Genomic DNA, 22,093 nt, shown 5'->3' on the forward strand with positions numbered 1-22,093 from the left:
GGATTAAAAATAGGGACACGACGGAATTGATCCTGTTGCTGGGTTGGCTTTCGCTGGTTTGTTTACAACTTTTATAATGCAATACCCTGTTTGCTCCTCAGTCGTAACAGCTTGCAGACTTGCCCGCTATGTCTCTCGTATCCATACTTACTAGCCTACTAAAAATATGTTGCGGCTCTCAGGAGCCTACAGGTCCGCAACAACAGCAGCAACAACATCAACAATATGGTTACCCAGGCACTGTAAATCAGCAACAAACAGCATATCCCCCTCAATCACAGCCGAGCTGGGCCAATGTAGCTGCCGTTGGTCAGCAGCAACAGTACCAACCGCAGCAGCATCCGCAAGGATGGCAATCTCCAATGCATCAACAACAGGGAGGATGGCAATCGCCCCCGCACCAAAACGGCTATGCAACTGGTAGTCCTAGTCCAGTTCATCTCCCTGCAGGGGGCGTTGTCGGTCCTCATGCTCCTGCAAGCCAAGTGAGTCCCAAGCGTCAGCTTGACGAGGGTGATTGATTCTCACGCATCTCAAACAGCATATGAACGATGATCAAATTAATGCAACAAATCAGCATTACGTCGAGCTGAGAAATAAAGCAAGGAAGGAGGGAGATGAGGCTCATCGGTATGTGTCCGCGTATGACAGTAGATGCAGAGTTTTGACTGATAACTTTTCTGCGAAGCTGTTTCGCGGCGTCTCAGGCAGCCTACCAGTAAGATCTTAGTTACCTAGTAATGTTTCCGCGATACCTGACCCAGAACAGAGCTGGAGATGGTGCCAAGGCTCATGAACTCTCTGTCCAAGGAAAAGCACATCAACGCACACAAGACCAGTTAGACGATCAAGCTTCTGCGTGGATCTTCAACGGTAAGCAATATCGGGAACCTTGCCACTTTTATTAAATTATAAACCACCATTACAGAAAACAACAAAGACTCACCAGCTGGTACCATTGATTTGCATGGTTTATACGTTAAGGAGGCCATTGAGAGGACGGAAGCTGCCATCTCTGGCTGTCAACGTCAGGGACGGGAGGAGCTCAGGATCATTGTTGGGAAGGGTATCCATTCACAAGGCGGACATGCAAAAATTAAACCTGCTGTTGAGAACTTGATGAGAAAGTACGTTCTGCAGTTTCCCTTTCTCTTCCTATCCGTGATCGATCCTTGGAGCTGATTGTAATTTGTAGATACAACCTTTCTGCATATATTGATCCCGAGAACACTGGTGTCCTCGTCGTCGATCTGGAAGGGAAGCAGACTGGTCCTCGGTCGCGGGATATTGGGGGGATGGTAGATTCTTTGGGGAAGGCAGACGAGGGATGTACGATCATGTAATACGCTGTGAGGAGGGACTTGGATGGGTTATTTACGTTGGCATGCCTTTCCATCGTGGTACATACAGTTAGATCATTCGTTACTATATAGCATACACGATGTAACATGTAGTAGAGATTATCTCTCAAGGCTAAACTGGTTGGTATACTTGGGGCAGAGCCAGACTCAAATCTCTTCTAGACATTCCGCTTCATAGACTAAAGATTATACAGCAGAATTACATTTTGTTATCACTTTTTCGTTTCATTTGTCTTCGACTATCAAAATTACCGGCTGATAATAATGGCAGGCTGCGTGAGAACAGCAACAGTCTTGAACAACCAGTTACACACTCCTCGTAGAAAAGCAGGTATATCTATCATATCTTCCAACTTTCTTTGCGTATTTTGGTCACTGAGCAAGTGGCGATGAACTTGAAGTAGTGCTGGATGATAGGACCAACGGAACCCATTTCATTAGAGATCCGGCAAAGCTCTCTGTGTCCACTTAGTCAGAAACTATTTAATAATATACAACTTGCTTCGCTGAGACGCTAATCAATGCAAGAGATAATTCATCGAAAGCAGGTGTTTTACAAACAATACTCAATGTTCCCTGGATTGCGCCCTTCCGCGCTCTCCCCCTACAATTTCAGGAGCCATTAGTGGCGAGGCAGACCCGCTCGCATAATCATATGAACTGCCTGAACCCCTCATACCACCAATGCCTGTGGCAGCAGATGGGTTATAATCAAATTCAGCCAGAGGTGGACTCTCGGACTCTGGAATCTCATGACTAGGAGTTCGCGTCTTGAGAATTCCACGGCCAGGTTGAGGTGAGGAAGATACGTTGAAAGAGGAAGTGGAGCTGGAGGGTGAATAAGAGAAAGGCTCGGCCTTGCCTTGCTGAGGACTGGAAGGTTGCCTTTTGGACTGCATGGGAGAGCCGTCACGTCCAGGTATGGGGACGCCCTTCCTCTCCTTCGTGGCCGGGCTTCCAGGACTAAGGTAATCGCCCTGTCCATATTCCCTCTCACTCTCTTCCAATCCTGTCCTTGGATCAACCTCTGGGGAAGGAAAGTCGTACGCGTCACGCTGGTCGTCACGATCAGGAGACTGATACTCAACTGGGGGAACATAAACCATCTGCAAATCGGGATTGGTACCGGGACCGGGCTTCAACGTAGTCGGAGCGAGCATGGAAATGGTGAGACGCTCGGCGGAACTAGTGGAAGATGATTGACGGCTAAGACTAGGTCGAGAGCCGTGAGATTCGCGCCTTTCATGAGCAGGTTTCATCTCCAACACCTCGGGTCCCTTGTTCTCTTGCGGTGGCACCTGCGATGGATCTTCGATAGCCACGCACTGTTCGACAAAAGTATTAAAGCTGATGTGTTTCTTGTTTGCATTTTGTTGGGACTCGGTGGGAGAAATGGGAGAATCAATTGGCAGTTCTTCTCGGAGATTTGGGTGACGAGGAGGGCTTTTGTTTCGCGGCATGACACCTTGCGATTGCAAGACATTGGTGTCAGACTTTGTCTGAGGGAGTTTAGGGCGATCGCTGACGCTTGCGATAGTCGCAGGTACTGGCTCGCCGACGGCACTCTCGAGCACAGGAGAACTGGGCATGGAGGTTGCGAGCATCTCGGAAATAGTACGATGCTTAAGAATAGGCTTTGTGGTCTTCTTCTTTGCCGCGGGATTAGGTCGGTCGATGCCGAGCCGCTCGTCCGTGGAAGCAACCTTGGGTGCGCGAACAGGCTCAACGCTGGCGGTGTGAAGGGGACCGTATAGCCAGGTTACGTCGGAGTCTTTTAACCTAGGATATTGTTATCAGCACGATTCAAAGCAATGCGATGGGCATCAAGCAAATTGATATTACTCACCAATTGAGAGTCTCCGGATTAATGGTCTTCAAGTTGTTGCGCTGTTTTTGCCACGTACGCCAACTGGCGTTCTCTAATCGTACGCCATTGGCGATCTCGTGTTTGTGACGAGTCATATTTCTCCAAGAAGCCCAAACATCTTCCTCAGACCAATCATGAGAGAGATAATCTACACAAATCGATGGGAGACGATCTTGGAGATCCTCAACTGATGGCGCCGCACTGGAATCGACGGGCAAAGAAGTCTGGTAGAGCGCCAACACGTCGTCAGTGGCAATGATGAGATGTGACGACGCAAAGGGATAACGATAGGGAAGATAATTGGATACGATAAGGTATTCAATATTCGTCAACAGCATGAACAAAGCTTGGGTGGGATGACGTACAATGGAAGGGACAATTTGTGCCATTGTGACAAAGACCTGCTTGATCACTAATCAAGATCTCTTGAGGTCCGAATACGATAAAGAGATCTGGTACACGATTATAGAAACAGCCAGAGAGGTTGGATAGAACACAGCAGAGACGGCAGAAAAAAGTGAGATGTGTTAGCCTGAGTGGAGGAAAAAGAGGCGGCTTAGTTGTTTGCGGGCTCCGCTAGGTTCTGCGGTGGGGCGCTACGTAGTCGGAGACGGGGATTGTGGGGGGTTGGGGGTGGAAAAGGAGGCGAGAATAAGATAACGATGTACGTATGGGCAGAAGAGTGATGTTTGGGATGGGATCGCGAGGGAGGATGCGAGCAAAGGGAGAAAAAGAGGGAAGCGGCGAAGAAAGGGGCGAACACAGGGGGGCAAGATGGAGAGAATTATGATGAAAGTGGAGGTGTATATCGAGGGCCACGTGTAATCAGTCTCACCAAAGGCGGAAATTACTGGCTGGACCTCCTATATCAGCCTCACCCTGTCCCCGCATCGGCAATCGTCTGCGCCACCTGCCACTCTCCACTTTTCATCATCACCCCGCCCCGCTTCTTGGTATGGGGTAACCGAACCTGACTGTTACTGCGCACGATTTTATACATACACGGCATGCCTCACTACTTTGAGACAAAGTTCAACGCTCATGTCTGCAATTCCCACCCTGCACCCAAGCTCGATAACAAAAGCTAGGAGCTGTCATTCCACCATCATTCGAAGGGCCCAGTCAAGGTGTTTGTTAATAAGGGCGAAGAAGCATGATTAAATAATCAGCGATCAACAAATCTTATTACAAATCACCCAGCAGCAGAATCGTCATCAGAATTATTCATCACCTCATCTCTCGTGAATTATAATAAATTAATTCATTGATTAATAAATAATTGAGGGTAGTAATTAGAGCCGGTAGTCTCAGCCGAACAAGTCCTTTGATTGACATCCGAAGCACCTGCATAATTTCAAACCGGCAGCTGGGTTGCACGCTTTGAATTTGGCTTCCGGGCAGATTTCGGCTTCACCGTTGTTGTTGCCATAAATTCCTTCCTAGAACTCATGTAACGTCGGTTCGAGAACAAATGCAACTGTTTCGTACTGCGATGTACGATGTGTACTGCCGCGCGCTTGCACAACAAGCACCATGCTGCATCTCTGATGCTTGATAATACAGCAATCAGTAGACGACAATATAACCACGACAGTACAGTAGTTGTTGATTATCATCCTCTTTTCACCTTATTGTCCATTGCCTGTTGATTGCATGACTTATGTGATGAACTAAAATCAAGGGATCAGAATGCCGAATGCCATAACCGGCGGCAGAAGAATTTTGGATGATGGAAAATTGAGGGTAACAGAAAGAGGGGAGAGACTGCTGCTGCCCTTCTTGTAGCGTAAAAATTCAGCTTACTCAACAACTCCCTCAGGGTGTGTGTGATACTAATGACGAAAATTGCTTGCTGCTTTATCTTGTTTCTACTATCTATACGCTGGTACATAATAGGGTGGATCTTAAGAAGAATCAGGAGACGAAGAAGAAATGACAAGAAGAAATTGTTCACTACAGTAGTAAATAGCAATTCCAACGTCACGGCCGTATGCAGGAGGGGGGACGAACGACGAACACTTGTAACTTGTAGGGTCGCGTAGTTGCCTGGTTCTTGTACTAGAGGTTGTACAACAACGAAGCCACCATCTTGCGTTTTCGATTCCCCCTCCAACCAGCAACCAGCGAAAGGTCTTGCAGATCTCTTATTTAATTCCGTCTTCCGTCCGCCGAATGCCGAACGAATGTGGGAAAGATCGCGGAAGACGAACAATCAATAGTATCCATAAGAAACACGGCTTGCTGCATTGCGCGTGGAGACGAGAGAACATGAACAGCAGAGACAAGCTGAACAGGAGGTTGCTATAGAAAAGAAAGTGCAGTGAATTAGAACGAGGGACGGAAATAAAGTACGAGGTGGAAAAGGAAAGAGGAATATGGTGAGTTTTGCTGATTTATCCGAGATGCGCTTGATGGGTGGCTGGTGGCTGCTGGAGTGCGTGTATGAGCGGACGTATTCTTTGCTTGAAATAGAGCTGCTATAACTGTCCTTAGTCACCCCTCCCATGTTCACCCAGCCAACCCGGTAATCCTCTCCCACACGAGAGAGACGCCCGGACAACTCAGCCACGCCACCGCACACTCATAGATAACACATCATGGCCCAGGTCATTCCCCCTATCGTGAGTCAGCTCCCACGAAACAATCCCTCCCCATCCGCTAACGAACAACTCTCCTCCCCTATTGCCTTCGGCTCTATTCATCTATCTATCCTTCACGGTCATCCTGCAGACTTCTCTCCCTTCCGATTCCGGCGCTGCGCCCTCAGTAGAGGACATCCAGGACCGTTTGCCGTCTATTTGTGTCGACTATCTCTCTCATGACTGGTCCGAAGAAGATGTATGGGCTTCGTGGCGGAATATGACTCGTCACAAGCACGAGATCGCCAATGGAGTTCGTCTGGAGAATGCAAGTTGGCGGACATGGCAAAAGCAGCGAAACAAGCTTAAAACAATCAGTCCTGAAACTCTCAACTGGTGAGCTATATCTGTGTATCTCGAGTTGCCTTGGTGGCGCTAGACATGCCTGTTGAGAGCTTCGCTAATGCAACGACATTGTCTTTTTTTTCGTTCATCAGGCTGAAAGACTCTGATGTCACATGGCTGTACGGACCACTCCACACTGCCAATGTCGAACCAGCCCGTCCACTCCGGATCGCTTCCACGGATGACCGCCTAGGGATCGATGGACCCGACTCACGGATTTCCGTCAAAAAGCCGATTCTCAAGCATCGCACTCTTTCAGAGATGCTTACTATCCCTATGCCGTCTTCTCCTGTTCTCGAACACGTCTCCACTGATGGGTCATCTGAGACCTCTGGAGATGATGATGATCGCCCAAATCTTCTGCAAACCAAGTCCGACACCAATATCTTCCGTACTCGAGGAGTTATGCCACGCAGAAGAAGTCCGCCGAGATATCACAATCTGGGGAAGACACCGCCAGAGCTTCCAGTTTTGTCTCCCTCAACTGAGTCCCAAACGACTTCCGGCAAAAGGCATATTAGTTTCAATACTTTCGTAGAGCAATGTGTGGCGGTCGATGACCCCAGTCAAAACCAGCAGCAGAACGATAGCGATGATGATGTGCTTGAGATGAAGCCTTCATCTATGGGCAGTCGATCATCACGAACCTCGCGGCCCAGTCTTAGTCGCGCATCTTCCTCAGGATCAGAACATATTACGATCGCCAAGATTGCGCCCACCATGCTCAAGACTGGGCCGGGTGTGAACCATACTTTACAGATGGTTTATGCTCCTCCGGCCGAGTACCAGTCCCCTGGTTATGACAACCTCAGTTCCTATGATTTCCCTTCGCCACAGGTTGAAGCCGCAATCAATCGGTGGCAAACCGATGATGAAGGATATGGCAGTGTTGGTTATGATTATTTCAATGGACCAGACTTCTCTGGCAACGTCGACAAGAGCAGCATACCTATCCCAGCACATGTTGGTACTTCTTATGGAGGCGGACGCCCTTCCCCCAACAAGTATCGACCTGCAGCTAGCAGCCCTCAACAGTCGTTCGAGCCTTCTTCCGTGTCCTCCAGCAATTCCTCTTCTTCAGTAAACGTCGCTTCACCTGTACAACCTGGAAGGGGCATTCTCAAGACTCGACCTCCTGATCAGGCTTTCTCTCCTGAATCTTCGTCGCCGCCTTCAGCTTATTTTAACTATAACCCTTCAGCGGCGACAGGTATTGGTAGTATGCGTGGGTCCTCGGTTGCTTATGAGTATCCTGTCGCCTCAGGCTCGCCTGTTACATCACCTGGTGTAGGGATTGAAGAACGTGGACGAGGAAGAACGCCTTCCAGAGAACGGCTTCATGACAGGTCGACCTCTAGAGGTACATCTAGCGGCTCTACTTCCTCTAAATCACCTACGGAGATTGCTGCATCACATAGCTCTTCACGGAAAATCCAGACTCCTCCTCAGCTTGATAAAGTGCAAGAAGAAACCCGGCATATCGAACCTGAAGAGCGTGTTGATGGAAATCATACACCTCAAGCAAGTCAATCTGCGGTGATAGGAAAATCCACTTCAGCTTCTGTTGATTCTTTCAAGTTAAGCGAAGAAGACAAGGACTACATTCCGGACCGATCGTCTACTCCTACGCCACACTCTTCACCACAGGTAAGTGAAGCCGTAGAGTATATTCCACTACACTTTCAACTGATACAATTTTCTTCAGATCGCCTTCCGGCCGTTGAAGGACACATCGCCTGCGTCCCTTCCCCACACTTCAGCTACACCGCGACCGTCTTCTAGCCGCTCAGACTTCCCTGAGGTAGACCCTCCTACGACCGTCCCTTCTTCTTACAAGTCCAACGCTGGAGCCCGAGCCACAATAGCTCATGTAGGGACGAATGCCCAACCTACTCTGTTCCAACCTACGGAAGACGATGATGGTGCGAGCATTATGGGGAGAGCGGCGAATATTGCAAGCACGGCTAAAGATTTACTGGGAGCGCTTTGGTACGGGGCGAACGACGGACAAGGAGACGACAGTCAATACAATTGGCAAGATCAGACTCAAGGCGGGCAAAGACACGGTACAGATGGCACTCAAGGAAAGAGTCCATTCCATAAACGTTCAGGTTCAGGGGCGCAAAGTTAAGCTGTACAATACTTGTTTTATTTGGGATTCCATTTCGGATTGGATATATATATACCTCTGGAGATCATATACCTCTGGAGACAGTTTGGGTTGCGTGATTTCCCTTTTCAGTTCCTTGATCGAGTTCTTGTTCTCATGGCTCTCAATGTTTCACTCGGAAGCGTTTGTCAGATCGTTCTTTTTTTTTCTACCTTCTCGATCCTTTCGTAATTCTCATTGCGTTTGTGTTTTCTCTCAAATGTCTCTTTAACCATTTTCTATATACTACGTAGTCGCCAGCTGTCGTCGTGTATGGTTGAATTTGATTTGGCTTTGAATCTGGGCTGCGGATGTATGCATGTAACACTTCTGCATTGATTTATTGGTTTCGACACAATTCTTTCTCACTGTATAACATGCTCGCAATCAAAAGTCTTGATCTTCTGTCATACCTTCTCACCAGCTTGCCACAACGACTTCTTCTCATCAGTGCCACGCTCTGAATCTGACTTGAGCACATCATTCAACCTCTTCCTCTGAGTACAATTAGCTTCGCGGCCAAGCATCCATCAGCTTTCAATCCATAAAATACCCACAAATTAAGGCTTACAGAATTTAAAACTCTTTGCTAGCTCATCCAACTCTTCAAGACTCTTCCCTCTAAAATGCTCTGCGTACTCTTTGACTAGCTCTTCACTGAGGAGCATATTTCTGACTAGCCTAGAAAGGTGCTCGCCTACACTCCAATCTTGTGGGTATCGGTCCGAGATTGATGGTACGGTCTTGAGAAGCCATGACTCAACGGGTGTAAACAACGGTCGCACTGCACGATCATCCGCTCCCCACTTATCAGCGGCAACAACCTAAGGGGTGTATCAGCCGGGGCAGTGGATGGGGATTAGTCGAACGTGCCTTTTTCTTGTGTAAGAATTCCTTGAGAAGTTTTACATATGCAGTATCTTCACCCGCGTAAATCATACCCTGGAAACCAATATCTTTATAGAGCCAGATGGACCAACTAGCCCGAGCTTTGGCGTAGATATCAAGCTGAAGCTGAAGGACATCAAATCGGGTGTCATTGATGTGTTTCCAATCAGGATATCCGTCCTTAGATGTTTGATAAACAGGGCCGAATTCCCCAACTGACACAGAGGTTAGTCAATACCCTTTTAAATTCCTTACTATTGCTTACCCCATACTGGACTCTGGACGCCGAACAACAATTAGTCAATACAACCATGTCCAACAAGTCGACCTACTCACCCCATGCTTGCGCATATACTCGGTTTTACCATTGAATGAATCAATGTGGAATTGGATTTGTTCCTTTGAGCCCTAAAGCACTGTCAATGATAGAGATCCTGATAATATTTCCGTCGACTGACCTCATATAGAGAGGGTGGATTTGGGAACCCATAGCTAAAGAATGAGTACAGGCATCTTTATTTAATTATATGAGCTCACATGGAATAGTCATGACAAGCATAAACGCAATTGTGGAGAGGCTTCCCAAACCGGCTAAAGTCCGCTGCAAAAGTGCTTTTCCCAGCATATCGGTTAGCAATGCGTCTGAAGTGGCGATGTATCGTAATAGCCTCACTTTCCGCTATGATTGAAAAGGTTAAGAGGGAACCGGCAGACAAGCAGCACGCATATCCTTTGCACTTACTCTAAAAAGAGCATATGATTGCTATCAATAGATCTGATTGCTTTTTCTACCCTGTTGTAGAATGCCACAAGGCGAACGTGTTGCTCATCAGAAGGTTCATTCAAGGGATTATAACCTGCAACCCAAGTATTGTCCTTAGAATGCTGGTCGTGGGCGAAAATTAGAACGAGAGGTTACACGACGCAGCTGGACGTACTCACACGCGCTAGGTTTTCCCAAATGAAGACTGTTCGATCTTGGAAATCCTTGTGCTCATAGACTACCAAACAAACGTCAAACGAATATTACCGCGTGTCGCGATTTTGGGCTTACACAACGCCTTGTGAGTTGGATTGTCTGAATGCCAGTCGAAATTTTGTCCTTTAAACAGTCAGCAAGCCTGTCAATCTGTTTCGCATGAGGGTGCATACCTCCGGGAGCTGCATGCAGATCGATGACAGTGTAGATACCGTACTTGGCACACTGCATGAATGTGAACAAAAGTGGTTTAGTAACCTGCACGGATCGACATACAATTTGAATCACGCGATCGAGATGTTTCAAGCCGTCTTTCTTGAACACTCGTGGGTTCATGTCATCCTCAAAGTGATGATAATTTACCTGCAATAAACAAGCAATTGTAAGTAACCTGCTTATGGCCGATACTGAAAACTCACAGGAATGCGAATACAGTTCAATCCTAGTGATGCAAAGAATTTTGCATCATCTTCGGCGAAGAAATACTCAAGGAACTGTCAAGCAGTCAGTAGAAGTTGTCAGATGTTTGTTCATTCCTTTCAACTGACCTTTTCAAAGAAGTAATTGTATTTCTCTGTCCCTAATACCTGCTTTAGAGCATGCCGAACTTGATGTTCATGTCCAGCATAGCCGGTGATGAAGTTCTCCATATTCACTGATACCCAATCAATACAAATATTATGAGTAAACACACGGGTCAGCACAGAAAAAATAGCATTGCAACCCACACCAGCCGCCAATTGCAGTCCCTACATTACAATGACTAGTCAGTGTATGAAGTCCAAGCCTGACTTTTGCTCGTACCTCTCAATGTAATCGGTTTTCCATCTAAGGTTATATCCTTTCCGCTAACTTTCAAGAAGCCTCTGCCTGGCTGGTTGGAGCTCATTGTCGACTGTGTTAGACCCATCGTAGTATTCGCACGCACTTGCTGGCAGGGAGGATAAGCTATCGCATTCAACACCTATGGACTCTTATCCTGCGAGCTGCCTTTATATCTGCCGTCCTGGTCTTCCACTCAGATGACACTCGAGTGTGTATGTATTTCGATGATCATTATTATCGGCGCCGAATCGGGCCGGCTAAGAAGCTGTTCACATTCGTTGTTCTCACGCAACACGGCAGAAAGAAGAGAAGAAAGCGCCTCCCGCTGAATCTTGTTAAGCATTTGAATTACATAATGCAATAATATTCCACGTCACCAGAAGAAGGGAAAGCGGCGCCGCCCGCCGCCCGACCGACAACGACCGCAGTGGGGACGGACTTTTTTGTTGCCACCGACGTGGCTGGGCGCCCGGGCCTCGGGCCAGAGAAAGCGAGCAGCTTTATAACAAATACACTACGGACCTTTGTTCTAATCACCCCTTGTCCCTTCCCCGCATCCCCCCCAGTCAATACATCCCAATGGCTACCAAAGTCGCTCAGAAGAGAGTGAGTACTGCATTCTACACCCAGTAGCAGGATCCTCCCATCGCCGGTGCTGACATGCTGCTTTTTATAGCTCCAGAAGGTTCGCACTTCTCACAGGAATCCTAGATGCAACTAATATATCCTGGCATAGGAGTATCTTTCAATGCAGAAGTCGCCTCCCCCATTCATCTGGGCTTGTCCGGAGGAGAAGAACATATTAGATTGTACGTGTCTTCACCCCTTAAGTCATTAGCGATGATTCTGACGAAAAAGATGTAGGGCACTTTATCATTGTAAGCCGGTCGCTAAATCAATCATTAAGGTCTGCTCACTCGACGTGACGTATAGCGTGGACCCCCTGACACTCCGTATGAGGGAGGAGAATATCATGGTCTTATCTGGTTCCCTAGTGACTATCGTGCGTATTTTGCTTTGGTCACTGCTATTAGCGAGAGTTATAGGCTGATCTAATCTTCCATCAGCTTTCAAACCGCCAGATGTCAAACTCTTCACACCTTCTGGGAGGTTTGAAGTTGGTCACAAAATTTGCATGAGCATGACTTCGTAGTAAGTTGTTAAACCATTATTCTCAAATGTGTCTGACGGTTTTTGGGTTAGCCATCCTAGCACGTACGTCGAGGATCAATTGTGCTTTGAAAGCGGAGATTAACTTGTTTATGATGATTGCCGTTTTAGGTGGAATGCTGCCTGGTCTGTTGCCACGATCTTGACTGGTCTCCTGAGTTTCATGCTCAGCAACGAGTCCGTATTCTCCTGTGAATTTTTCGATGGAGATTTTGTGCTGATATCTTATCATCAGAATAACAGCCGGGGCCGTGAAGTCAACCAATGAAGAGAAAAGGCTTTTAGCCAAGCAGAGTCATGCGTTTAACCTGAAAAGCAAGAAATTTAGAGTACGTTTATATTTGTATTGGCCTCGGTTTATTCCCAGTTACTGATTCTTGCGATAGGAGATATTCCCTGATGTAAGTTGACAGCGATGGCTCCCAGTATTACCAAATACGCTATGTACGTTACTGATAACTGATTGCCTCGCAGTATGCCACTCCTGAGATGACTGACCTTCCTGACATGGGCGGACCTGCCGCGTCATCTGTAAGTCTCTCAGAACCACTAGTCATCTAAGTCTAACATAGGCGACGTTGAGGCGTCCAAAGTCTCAGAACCAGTGAATACCTCAGCTGCACCCAATTCGTCCTCGCCCACCAACATTCCTGTTGCCGTTCCTTTGGCCCAGCTTACACAAACAACACATACACCACATGCACAAGCTCGACCTGAGCAACGTGTGCAACGGCACGCTGCAGGGAATTGGTTATTCAGTTGGCGATGGGTTGTAGCGGTCGTTGTGCTTGCTATATTGGGCAGACTATCTTCGTTTGCGGGACTTTGAGAGATGCGTAAAGTTTTTCCGTATGTTGTATGCATCAAGTTTCGTTACCTCCGCGCCTTTAAGCAGATGGGAAACCAAAAGTATGCGCGAACTGAACTATGGCAAGAGCCATATCCCAAATGATTAGATCCTCCTGCCGACATCCACTCCATATCTTCCTCGTTCGCGCTCAATCTCGTCCTTGCTCCTCATTCCCCGACCCTTGTTTTCTCGGGGTCCTTTCTTCCCAAAAATACCTGTGCCGAAGCCAGAAGGATTTCCCTACGGGTGACTGTAAGCAGTATCCTGATATGATCCATCACATCTCTACTTACACCACCATGCAAGACTTGAATGGTCGCCTTGAGCACGTCGGGTCGATTTCTGGAACCGACGATCATGGCACTCGCATCCTTGATACCGCAAGCAGTGAAGACTCGATGGATCATAGGAGGGACCATAAGACCAAATCCTACGACAACAGACTGTTAGCTCATACGTTACAATAACATGGGCCAACATAAAGAATTACCTGGAGGTCGAGCACGCAAGTGGACCTTGGCAGCTCCCCATTTGCCTTGTAAGTCCTTTCCTTCGCCCCAAAGAGTTCTTTCTTCATATCGATTTACGTAGTCCATGTTAAGCACAGCTATATTCAAGTTGATCATGTTAGCTTGAGGTCCAAACTTGGGTAAACGGCGGGAGCTTACCCTTTTGGAATCCATCATCCTGAGCGGCAGCGTGATTATGCCCTCGACCACGACCAAGCCCGACGAGACCCTTTTCAGGATGCCCAACAACAACATACGCTTGTTGCGAAGCCCTGTAAAGAGGATCAGAATCCGAAACATAACCTGTATTTGCGGTATTTCCTGGCAGTCTAACAAGGAGGTATTGCCTCAGCAATGAAAAACTCACATCTTTCCCTTCTTTGTCATATGTTGAACTTTGGTCGACCTCACAGTGAACCTGCACAAATTCCTAAGCTCTTCTCTAGAGAGCCCCGAGACAGCTGCGAGTTTCGTTTCCTTCTTCGCCTGGCTCTGCTCTGCAAGGGTGTCTGGCATTTTCTCGGTAGGTGGACTGTTAAAGAGAGGCGTGGGATAGTTATAGTGCTTGTGAGACGGTGATTTAAATGAGTTAGGGAATCCTGATAAGCGGGGGACAGGGGTGTAAGGGACTGAGAAAGCCGGGCGGGGGAGGGGAGTGTGTTGAGAAGACTGGGGATCGGAAGGGGGAGGAGGTGCCGATGAGCTTTGCGGGGCTGCCGTGGAGGCACATCTTGCGAGACGGCGGGCAGCTGGGTTGAGGGAGCGTAGGGGGCGGGCGAGGGCGGGAGCCATTGTTTTTGGACTTGCTGGATGTAGCCTGTAGCCAAATAAATGCAGGAAACATCAGAGGAAAGAGCAGAGTGGCATTTGCGGAAATTCCGTCGTGTGGCACGCGCCGACTGTGAACTGGGATTGGGACAACATGATTCACACCGGAATATCAACACTGCACGCTGATGATGCATTCATTATTTGTTGCAAAGGTTGGTTGCGTAGTACGATAAGTATGTCTCGCTTGTGATACTGGCGACAGAGTATCGCAACTGACAGGAAATGCCACCTTGTTCACAAAATCGAAACACCAGTGCTAAGGCTCGGCAAGTCAAATCTTGTCACACTCAAATCTGGGACAGGTTACAGATTCGCAATGCACAATGTTGCGAGTAAGAGACGGAAGCGCTGCATTTACAAGGCGCTAAATATCGTGGACTTGAAAAGCTTATATGCTTCAAACTGAGGGCACTTTTTTGCATTTCCTCGCCGTTTGGCCATGGCTGGCACTCTCATCTATTGTCAGAATTATATAATCAGCACCACTTCTCCCATTCCCGTTTCGTGTCCCATAACCGCTTTAGGCCTTCTTTCTCTTCATCCCTCCAATCTTCTGTATGGTTGGTCCCACATGCGACATCGATATCACCATTGCTGGTAAGTGGGACAATCCGTTTCGTCCTCAACCTTTCCTCAGATTTCTCTGAATGCGAAGCTTTGGCGTATGAGGTATGGAGACGGATCTCCTTTGAGATGCGTGAATAACAAAGGCGGACTTTGATGGTGGAAGATGAGATATTTGTTGATGACAATTTGTTATAAGGTGACGGAAACCGGAATGAGATGACGATATCCGGAGGTTTACAGCACATGACAGTAATGTTGCCTAAAGAGTGATAGATTCTGGCCTAATGCCAAGCGCAAACGTCAGGGATCATGTTGTATCTCACATACTGTTGGACCAACCTGTGGTGTTTTCCGCTTTAAATTTTCCACTATGAGCTGCACTCGGTACCAAAGGTTGGCCTCTTCGTCAGTCCATTTGGCGCTGTCCCAGAGTTTCAAATGTTTCCTAAAACTAGATGTATCATCGCTTGTCCCTCGCATCCAAATTAATTCCATTCCACCACCAATAATTCGCAACAGCTCATCATGCGTCAAGATGATATCGAATTCTGAAAACTTTGAGGGACGAACGTGTATAGCACCTTTGTGAGGATGGATCAACGGAACAGGCCTGGTCGTCGTAGGCAGAGGTGAAGCCAAAATAGGAAGCGCGGCAAATGGATTCCGAATGCGTGTTTCGATATTAGGTATCAATTCCGTTTTGTGTTTAGTCGCCAGTCGCTTTGAAGGTTCCAAAGGTCGCGTCAGGGAAGGAACGGAATCACGTACAATCTGATCAAGTTTCAACTGTGTGATAGAGGTCGAAGGTGTATCTGGGGGAGTGGGAGGTTCAACGCATCGTATCAAGTTTGGGCGAGCTGCCGTAGATTTTGATTGACTTGATTGGGTGTGACCAGCATCGGTGGGCAATCTTGGCCCGTTTTTGGCGGGCTTTAAACTAGGCCCATGTTGCCGGTCAATGGGCTTGATATCCAACTTGTCAATGGTAGTAGTTTGCCTGGGTCCATATTGCTGTTGATGGCTATTTCCACCATATCCGTTAGATATGTCCGCCAAAGCCATTTTCCTTCTATTTTTCCATTCCATTTCTAGGTCTCTTAATCTTTGAGGGGTTGCGACAGTATCTAACTGCAGACTGGCGGAGCGGATGCTAGTCCTATATAGTGATGGCGACATGGCTTGTTGAGTATTTCCTGTGTACGTAGATGATGAAGGCACGATTGGTAAAGCAGTCGGGGCGTAAGATGGCCGCTTGGGACGCCGACGCAGAATGGGTTGCTGAGGGGTATCCATGTCCTTCAGACGAATGTGACAGGTATCAAAGATTGGGTTATACGATGGCCGGTGACTTGCACACGCACTTTTATGAACAATCGGCGTCTGTGGATGATGATTGAACGCCAACAGCCGGTCAGGAACGGAACCAATTATGATACTGCAAGTTAAGCCAAGCCGCGCATGTCGGCGTTAAGATAGAGAAGGGGTTTTCAATCTAAATTGAGTTGACCACAAATGTGCCACTTCCGGAAATACCCCTCCCGGCATTCCCCGCTTGGTCTCACGCTCGCGGCTGGCAACTTTCGAAGACTTTGGGTCAGCGAGTCTTCTTTTGGTTTCTTACAATAAACGCAACGCCCGCTCCAGCAGCTTAAATCGGTTTGCGTGACAACAAAAAACACATACAGATACAGTGAGTTTCGTATCTTTCTCCCACAACGACAACGCAGGCGCACTCGACGGTTTAGAGGAAAGAATGGAAGGATATCGGAAGGAAGTTTTCGGAGAAATTGGCTGACAAGCATTCGTTGCAGATGAAGCTCATCGCCGCTTACCTCCTCCTCCAACAGGGTGGCAACGCCTCCCCCTCTGCCGCTGACATCAAGGCGCTCCTCGAGACCGTTGGTGTCGAGGCTGAGGAGGACAGGCTCTCCAAGCTCATCTCCGAGCTCGAGGGCAAGGACATCAACGAGGTATGTTTTGATCGCATCGCCGGAAAAGATGGACTGGAATGTGCAGTCGGTTTTTGTGCAGCCGATTTTACATTGGCTCAAATCGACTCTGCTGTTCGCGACCCAGTCCTCTTAGCGATTATCAAGGGTCGAAATGAATGCTGATTTTGTACGTAGCTCATCGCTGAGGGTTCTTCCAAGCTCGCTTCCGTTCCCTCTGGTGGTGCCGCTCCCGCCGCTGCTGCTGGTGGTGCCGCTGCCGGTGGTGCCGCTGAGGCTGCCCCTGCTGAGGAGAAGAAGGAGGAGGCCAAGGAGGAGTCTGACGACGACATGGTATGTTCCTTCTAGTGTTGAAGCTTGCCTTTGGGCCAAGAACACAGCATGTTAACGGCTTTATAGGGCTTCGGTCTCTTCGACTAAGCATGTTATTTTCGACACCAAATTGGTTTTTACCGCTTGTGGATGTGAGATTCAAGAGGCGAGGCAAGTTCTGCGCATTAGTAGACGGTTCTGCCCATTTGAAATATCATATGCATGAGTCCTCTTCTCGCAGCCTGCCATGTTTTTTTCCATCGGCAGTTGCCCCGTATCTCGTTATTTTTAAGCCTTCATTTGATACGCGTGGTTATTCGACTTAATCTTCAGAAGGTTTAATGAGTGCCTTGATGGATGCAAGTGGCGAGTATCGCGATCCGTTCCCCTTTTGTTTTCTTTATCCACAACTACTGCCAGCTCTGTTCACGAAGTTCGGTGGTGTATAACTTGTCGTTAGCCGCATAACGGCCCTTGAAGCTCTCGACATCGTAGCTGTTAATTGCTGAGTCGTTATGTTATCCGCTTGTCGCGTTCAGAAGCCGCTCCGACATCACTAATAACAGCGGTTGGAATGAATTGACTTGAAGCCGCCTTAAGGACAACCTCGTAGCAGAGAGAATAGAATCAAGAGAAACACCAAACAGACGGTGAACAAGTCAGCATAAACCAGGAATCTTTTCCATACTGAACAAGCAATATATCAGTTCCCACTAATCCCGCTATACGCTACTTCATGTCTACCCTCAACAAATGAAACCCATTGATGAAACCTATTGCCTCTTGGCGTTGGCGTTCGAACCGGGCTTGTCATTGGAGATCAGTTTCGCTTGGTAACGCATGCACATTGACTTACAAGAGGTCGTCTGAAAAGGACTGGTTATGGATGGGTGTCAGTAGATTGTCATTATGCTTTCGTCCACCACCTACGAATATGAGGTTCAGGGGCTGCAATAATGGTTTGTCAGCATATTTACGTGACACAACAAGGTCTTACACATATATAGCGACATATCTACACTTACCATGCACTTCGAAATGTTCCCATCCCAGAGACTGGGTGATGCCAATGCCACGCCACTCGTCTTCCTCCAAAATCCTCAGCAAACCAGAATCGTCAGACGCAAAATATCGCTTGGGAATGAGCTTAAGCATTTGTTTGGGGAGAATAACATGTCGGTACTCAAATCTATCATCTGAGTCTATAATGATGAGGCGTTAACAGAGACAAGCTGAGTTTTGGTAAGGAAACCGTTATTGAAGCTTACATCGGTCCGAGTAGATAATCCTAATGGCAAGCGTTAGCAAAATTGTAGACCTAATCCGCGAGAAACCACCTTGGCCGTGAGTTGACTTACCGTTCGGAAAGCTCTTCGAGAGTAGCTGGTTGCTTTCCAGGAGCCATGATGAATTAAGAATGGAATGCCAAATTGATAATGATAAAAAGACGCGTCAAATCAGTGAAGTTGAGAGAAAGAGGTGTATCGGATGTACACAGAAGTTGAATAGATTGGCGTGATGAAAGCTTGGTAGTGTGCTGGCACAGGGGTAAAGAACGTGTAGAAAGGCAGCCTTGGTGAGAAATGATAGGTGGAATGGGAATGTGAAGAGAAAGCTTTCCAAAAACCGCGTATTCCCTCGCGTCACTTCGCGTCGGGCAAACGGGATCAAAAACTGTTTGCATCAATGAGTATTTAATGTGTGGTGGTGTCGCCAAACAAGAAACCCATTCTGAACTCATTTCACCTTTCCAATGATTAGATATTTATCTTTCCTCTTGAAAAGCCCTGTTGGAATTGCCCATGCTTCGCATACCTTTAACAGCTCATATGGTGCCATCTGGGCATGAGTTTTTTTCTATATTTGTAGGCCTCGAGGAGTTCATCCTTTCATTCATCATCATGACTTCCTAGGTGTTTCCATGGTATTATATGAGTGCTCGCTATTGATAATAACAGCAACCGCTGGATAATCCAACCAACCAAGACATTTTTTGTACCACGAGAGGCCGAACTACACACCACTTCCTTCGATCGCACATTAGGGGAATTGACGGCACTCACATCCTTTCGGTTTGTGTCGATGTTAAGGGTCAGGTTCGGTATTGAGGCAAGGACGGTAACGCGAGTATTAATGTGCTTGCCTTGTCCCTGCAGTTGCGTATTAGCTTGCCCCTTTCACCTTGGATCTTCGGTTTCTGTAAGTTTTTGCTAGCTACTTACTAGGGTTCAGCTCACGACTCTCTTGCTTATCAGCACGAGTCGCGCGCGCTTGGTGTCTGGGGACGTGAACAGTATTTCTTCGCATGTTTCCAGCCAAGTGAGGATTAACAAGGTATGAAGAATGGATTGTTGGAGATGAGTTGGGGGCTCTCAACTGCCCCAAAATCGAAAGACGCTCTTGTGAGATGTATCAAAACAACAAGAACAATGCAATTGCACCTCAGATATGGAAGCTCAGCTATACTGCGTACCGAAGGGGAATAAGGAGGAATATAAGTAGCATCAGAGAATATCATTTTGGAGGATGACATCCACTACTACTTCCCTCAACCAGGAGCTTTCGGGCTCATCAGCCGTCAGTGCTCTACTGTCCCTTGCGCCATCATTCTCCACACAATGTCGGAAGAACGCCTACTTCTGCAATGAAGAGATATCATTGCGCCTGTTGAGATACTCAACCACTTTTCAAAGCGGATTGAGCCAAGTGGAAAAATGAATTGCGAGCTTGTGCATGGGGCCATCCCCACGAAAGATTTACTGCCCGTCTGGCTTCCTCCCTTTCGTTGCGGCTTTGCAATGGTGACATATGAACGGTGCAGCCGGCGAAGCGATGTAGCCTTTCCTTATGTGATGGGCTTATTTACAAGCGTCCTGGGGTTCCCGTGAATTACCGTTGCATACATTGCAGGTGAACGAACCGAGCCAGAGCATCCCAGATCCTTCAGCCCCTCGAACCTTTTTGGTCCCAATGAATATGAGTATGGAAATGGGGAGAAGACTAGAAGTCGGACTGGAACTAGTCAACCTGGCAAAACTCTCAGAAATTCTCATGGCGAGGAGAAGGGATCGGATGTAAATGATGTGCCCCAGGCGAACGACACTACAGAGGCTAAAGCGGCATGCAAGCAACTTTACGCCTATCGCTGGAGCTCCGGATGCTGAACCTGGAGCATGTAAGCCAAAATTAGAAAAGTTAAATATGGCTGTGAGAACGCTTTCCTTTGTTTGATCTGCTAGTTACTACTAAAAAATAGTTTGGGACCCGGAGATGGCTATGTTCAGGAAGATTGCTTCTAAGATTTTGGGCACTACTGTTGTAATCACCGTCATTGTCATGTGGTTATGTGTTTCCGTCTGGAAGTTGACCGTCAAAGTGATCGATCGAGATGGCGGTGAAACCGGCCAGACCTCCTTCTCTCGAGATCTCATTTCTCAGACCACCCTCAATTATTTTGCTACATACTCCTCTGAACTTCTCGCCGCTGCTGACGTCGCTCATGATGTAGTTGAGGAAGGAGTGTGGGCATCCATTGTCATCAATGCTGGTGTCTCCAATGCCCTTCTATCTTCTAGGGAAAACGGTAACTCTAGCTAGAGCGGGTCTTCTGTCATCGAGGTTTTCTACGCGCAAGCTAGACCGGAAACTGCTCTCAACACCTATCTCATTCCTTACATCCAGGAAGTTTTAAGTCAGCTTTTTTTTCGAGTACAATACCCAGAGCGCCGCTACCTACCTCCAAGACAACGCCAATAATGTCACACTGTCAGGCTCGTCTCTCAGACGCCCTCGACGATCACCAACCCTGTGTTGTGGTATTCGATGAATAACCTTAGGCCTTACTACGACCAGCCTGTCGCTCAAGCGGCTATTGCCATCGTTGGTCTTATGTAGTACATGCTCATCTTCTCCTTCATCATGACTATGACCAACAATGCTGTTCGTGAAATCATCGCCTCCTTTCTCACCACTCGAGCTTACATCATCTACCGACTTGTCTCTCCTATCTGTCTATACCTCCCTGCCTCTTTCTTCTTCTGCATGGTCAACTTACCCTCTTTCAAAGTCCACTTTGGCGCGCACTTTACTTATGCGGGCGGTTTGTTCCTTAGGTGGTTCGCTCTTTTCTTGGGCATGGCCGCTATTGGTCTCGCTACCGAGTCTGCAATTATCGTGCTCGGTCCCAAGTTTATGATTTTCTTCCCTCCGCCAATTATTATCGTGAATATGTCTGTCGTCAGCTTGCCTCTCGAGTTGCAGCCTTGGATTTACCGATACGGTGTCGCCATGCCCTTTTACAACTGTAATCGTATTATTCGAACAGCAAGTCTCACCTTTCCTTTATTTTAATATTTCTTGTGATTCAAATGCGGACTCTCCCTCCTCTTATAGATCATATTTGACACCAAGAACCAAATCGGCCAAAACATGGGTATCCTTCTCGCCTGGCTCGTCGTGGACTTCATTACCATATCGCTTGGTACATGGCTCTTTCGAAGAAAAAGCGTTAATCAGCATAAAAAAGAAATTGGTGAGAACGAGATGGACAGCGCAGGTGAGGCTGATCCGATCGGTTGATTGGGAGTTCGGTCTCAATCGTGTTGTTACGACCAGGGCTTGATGGTAGTTAGCTCTATTTGTTACGTGGGTATCTCTACTATATCTAGGACATCTATATTCTTTCGTATCATCTATATTCCTTCGTATCATCTATATTCCTTCGTATCATCTATTAGCTTGGAGCCACTCCATGAAAGAAACGCTTTATGTCATACGTGGAGACCATCATACTTGAGAAACATCAATAAAACTAACAGCGATGCGGCATGAGTGCGTCGCCGACGGCGGCAGA

The 22,093-nt window shown here is 47.5% G+C and overlaps 10 protein-coding genes and 1 pseudogene across 10 annotated transcripts in view; 6 read left to right on the forward strand and 5 right to left on the reverse strand.

Moving 5' to 3' along the window:
• CNF02085 (hypothetical protein) overlaps window positions 1-60 on the forward strand; it is a 1,000-nt gene extending 940 nt beyond the window's left edge. The window contains exon 5 of the mRNA XM_024658565.1: window positions 1-60. This exon is cut by the window's left edge and continues 163 nt beyond it. The gene's annotated coding sequence lies outside the window, so the exon portion shown is untranslated.
• A 35-nt stretch (window positions 61-95) lies between these two features.
• On the forward strand, window positions 96-1,461 carry CNF02090 (cytoplasm protein, putative). Its single transcript, XM_024657388.1, has 6 exons — window positions 96-485; window positions 542-630; window positions 689-718; window positions 770-873; window positions 929-1,127; window positions 1,196-1,461. Exons 1-6 carry the CDS (start codon window positions 129-131, stop codon window positions 1,341-1,343), a joined length of 927 nt encoding a protein of 308 aa, XP_024513030.1. The 5' UTR covers window positions 96-128; the 3' UTR covers window positions 1,344-1,461.
• Window positions 1,462-1,883: 422 nt separating this feature from the next.
• Window positions 1,884-3,990, reverse strand: CNF02100 (regulation of carbohydrate metabolism-related protein, putative). The gene is made up of 3 exons (XM_571330.2): window positions 3,594-3,990; window positions 3,208-3,452; window positions 1,884-3,140 (listed from the first exon to the last, which is right to left on the reverse strand). Exons 1-3 carry the CDS (start codon window positions 3,615-3,617, stop codon window positions 1,928-1,930), a joined length of 1,482 nt encoding a protein of 493 aa, XP_571330.1. The 5' UTR covers window positions 3,618-3,990; the 3' UTR covers window positions 1,884-1,927.
• A 1,721-nt stretch (window positions 3,991-5,711) lies between these two features.
• Window positions 5,712-8,698, forward strand: CNF02110 (regulation of carbohydrate metabolism-related protein, putative). Its single transcript, XM_571332.1, has 4 exons — window positions 5,712-5,849; window positions 5,959-6,203; window positions 6,305-7,859; window positions 7,918-8,698. The coding sequence occupies exons 1-4, from the start codon at window positions 5,826-5,828 to the stop codon at window positions 8,341-8,343; spliced, it is 2,250 nt and encodes a 749-aa protein (XP_571332.1). The 5' UTR covers window positions 5,712-5,825; the 3' UTR covers window positions 8,344-8,698.
• CNF02120 (expressed protein) lies at window positions 8,684-11,337 on the reverse strand. The gene is made up of 17 exons (XM_024657389.1): window positions 11,033-11,337; window positions 10,957-10,977; window positions 10,777-10,883; window positions 10,648-10,722; window positions 10,505-10,591; window positions 10,402-10,453; window positions 10,304-10,351; window positions 10,192-10,250; window positions 9,992-10,134; window positions 9,923-9,928; window positions 9,787-9,861; window positions 9,708-9,741; window positions 9,586-9,657; window positions 9,515-9,527; window positions 9,235-9,464; window positions 8,933-9,185; window positions 8,684-8,872 (listed from the first exon to the last, which is right to left on the reverse strand). Exons 1-17 carry the CDS (start codon window positions 11,136-11,138, stop codon window positions 8,769-8,771), a joined length of 1,485 nt encoding a protein of 494 aa, XP_024513095.1. The 5' UTR covers window positions 11,139-11,337; the 3' UTR covers window positions 8,684-8,768.
• Window positions 11,338-11,536: 199 nt separating this feature from the next.
• CNF02130 (ubiquitin-conjugating enzyme E2-28.4KD, putative) lies at window positions 11,537-13,103 on the forward strand. The gene is made up of 12 exons (XM_024657390.1): window positions 11,537-11,659; window positions 11,730-11,738; window positions 11,790-11,862; window positions 11,918-11,931; window positions 11,987-12,056; window positions 12,121-12,205; window positions 12,257-12,268; window positions 12,335-12,400; window positions 12,459-12,552; window positions 12,610-12,624; window positions 12,698-12,754; window positions 12,807-13,103. Exons 1-12 carry the CDS (start codon window positions 11,633-11,635, stop codon window positions 13,050-13,052), a joined length of 768 nt encoding a protein of 255 aa, XP_024513089.1. The 5' UTR covers window positions 11,537-11,632; the 3' UTR covers window positions 13,053-13,103.
• On the reverse strand, window positions 12,594-14,410 carry CNF02140 (30s ribosomal protein s5, putative). Its single transcript, XM_571558.2, has 5 exons — window positions 13,950-14,410; window positions 13,742-13,854; window positions 13,564-13,680; window positions 13,367-13,503; window positions 12,594-13,313 (listed from the first exon to the last, which is right to left on the reverse strand). Exons 1-5 carry the CDS (start codon window positions 14,372-14,374, stop codon window positions 13,176-13,178), a joined length of 930 nt encoding a protein of 309 aa, XP_571558.1. The 5' UTR covers window positions 14,375-14,410; the 3' UTR covers window positions 12,594-13,175.
• A 376-nt stretch (window positions 14,411-14,786) lies between these two features.
• Window positions 14,787-16,357, reverse strand: CNF02145 (hypothetical protein). The gene is made up of 2 exons (XM_024658566.1): window positions 15,320-16,357; window positions 14,787-15,261 (listed from the first exon to the last, which is right to left on the reverse strand). The coding sequence occupies exons 1-2, from the start codon at window positions 16,271-16,273 to the stop codon at window positions 14,890-14,892; spliced, it is 1,326 nt and encodes a 441-aa protein (XP_024514494.1). The 5' UTR covers window positions 16,274-16,357; the 3' UTR covers window positions 14,787-14,889.
• Window positions 16,358-16,614: 257 nt separating this feature from the next.
• CNF02150 (ribosomal protein P2, putative) lies at window positions 16,615-17,620 on the forward strand. Its single transcript, XM_571539.1, has 4 exons — window positions 16,615-16,670; window positions 16,792-16,950; window positions 17,107-17,262; window positions 17,329-17,620. Exons 2-4 carry the CDS (start codon window positions 16,792-16,794, stop codon window positions 17,347-17,349), a joined length of 336 nt encoding a protein of 111 aa, XP_571539.1. The 5' UTR covers window positions 16,615-16,670; the 3' UTR covers window positions 17,350-17,620.
• A 279-nt stretch (window positions 17,621-17,899) lies between these two features.
• Window positions 17,900-18,846, reverse strand: CNF02160 (protein kinase activator, putative). The gene is made up of 6 exons (XM_024657391.1): window positions 18,600-18,846; window positions 18,510-18,529; window positions 18,267-18,443; window positions 18,172-18,189; window positions 18,098-18,117; window positions 17,900-18,047 (listed from the first exon to the last, which is right to left on the reverse strand). The coding sequence occupies exons 1-6, from the start codon at window positions 18,644-18,646 to the stop codon at window positions 18,015-18,017; spliced, it is 315 nt and encodes a 104-aa protein (XP_024513094.1). The 5' UTR covers window positions 18,647-18,846; the 3' UTR covers window positions 17,900-18,014.
• Window positions 18,847-18,984: 138 nt separating this feature from the next.
• On the forward strand, window positions 18,985-22,004 carry CNF02170 (annotated as a pseudogene).
• The last annotated feature ends 89 nt before the right edge of the window (window positions 22,005-22,093 follow it).

Source organism: Cryptococcus neoformans (genome assembly GCF_000091045.1).
Source record: "Cryptococcus neoformans var. neoformans JEC21 chromosome 6 sequence".
NCBI lineage: Eukaryota > Fungi > Basidiomycota > Tremellomycetes > Tremellales > Cryptococcaceae > Cryptococcus > Cryptococcus deneoformans.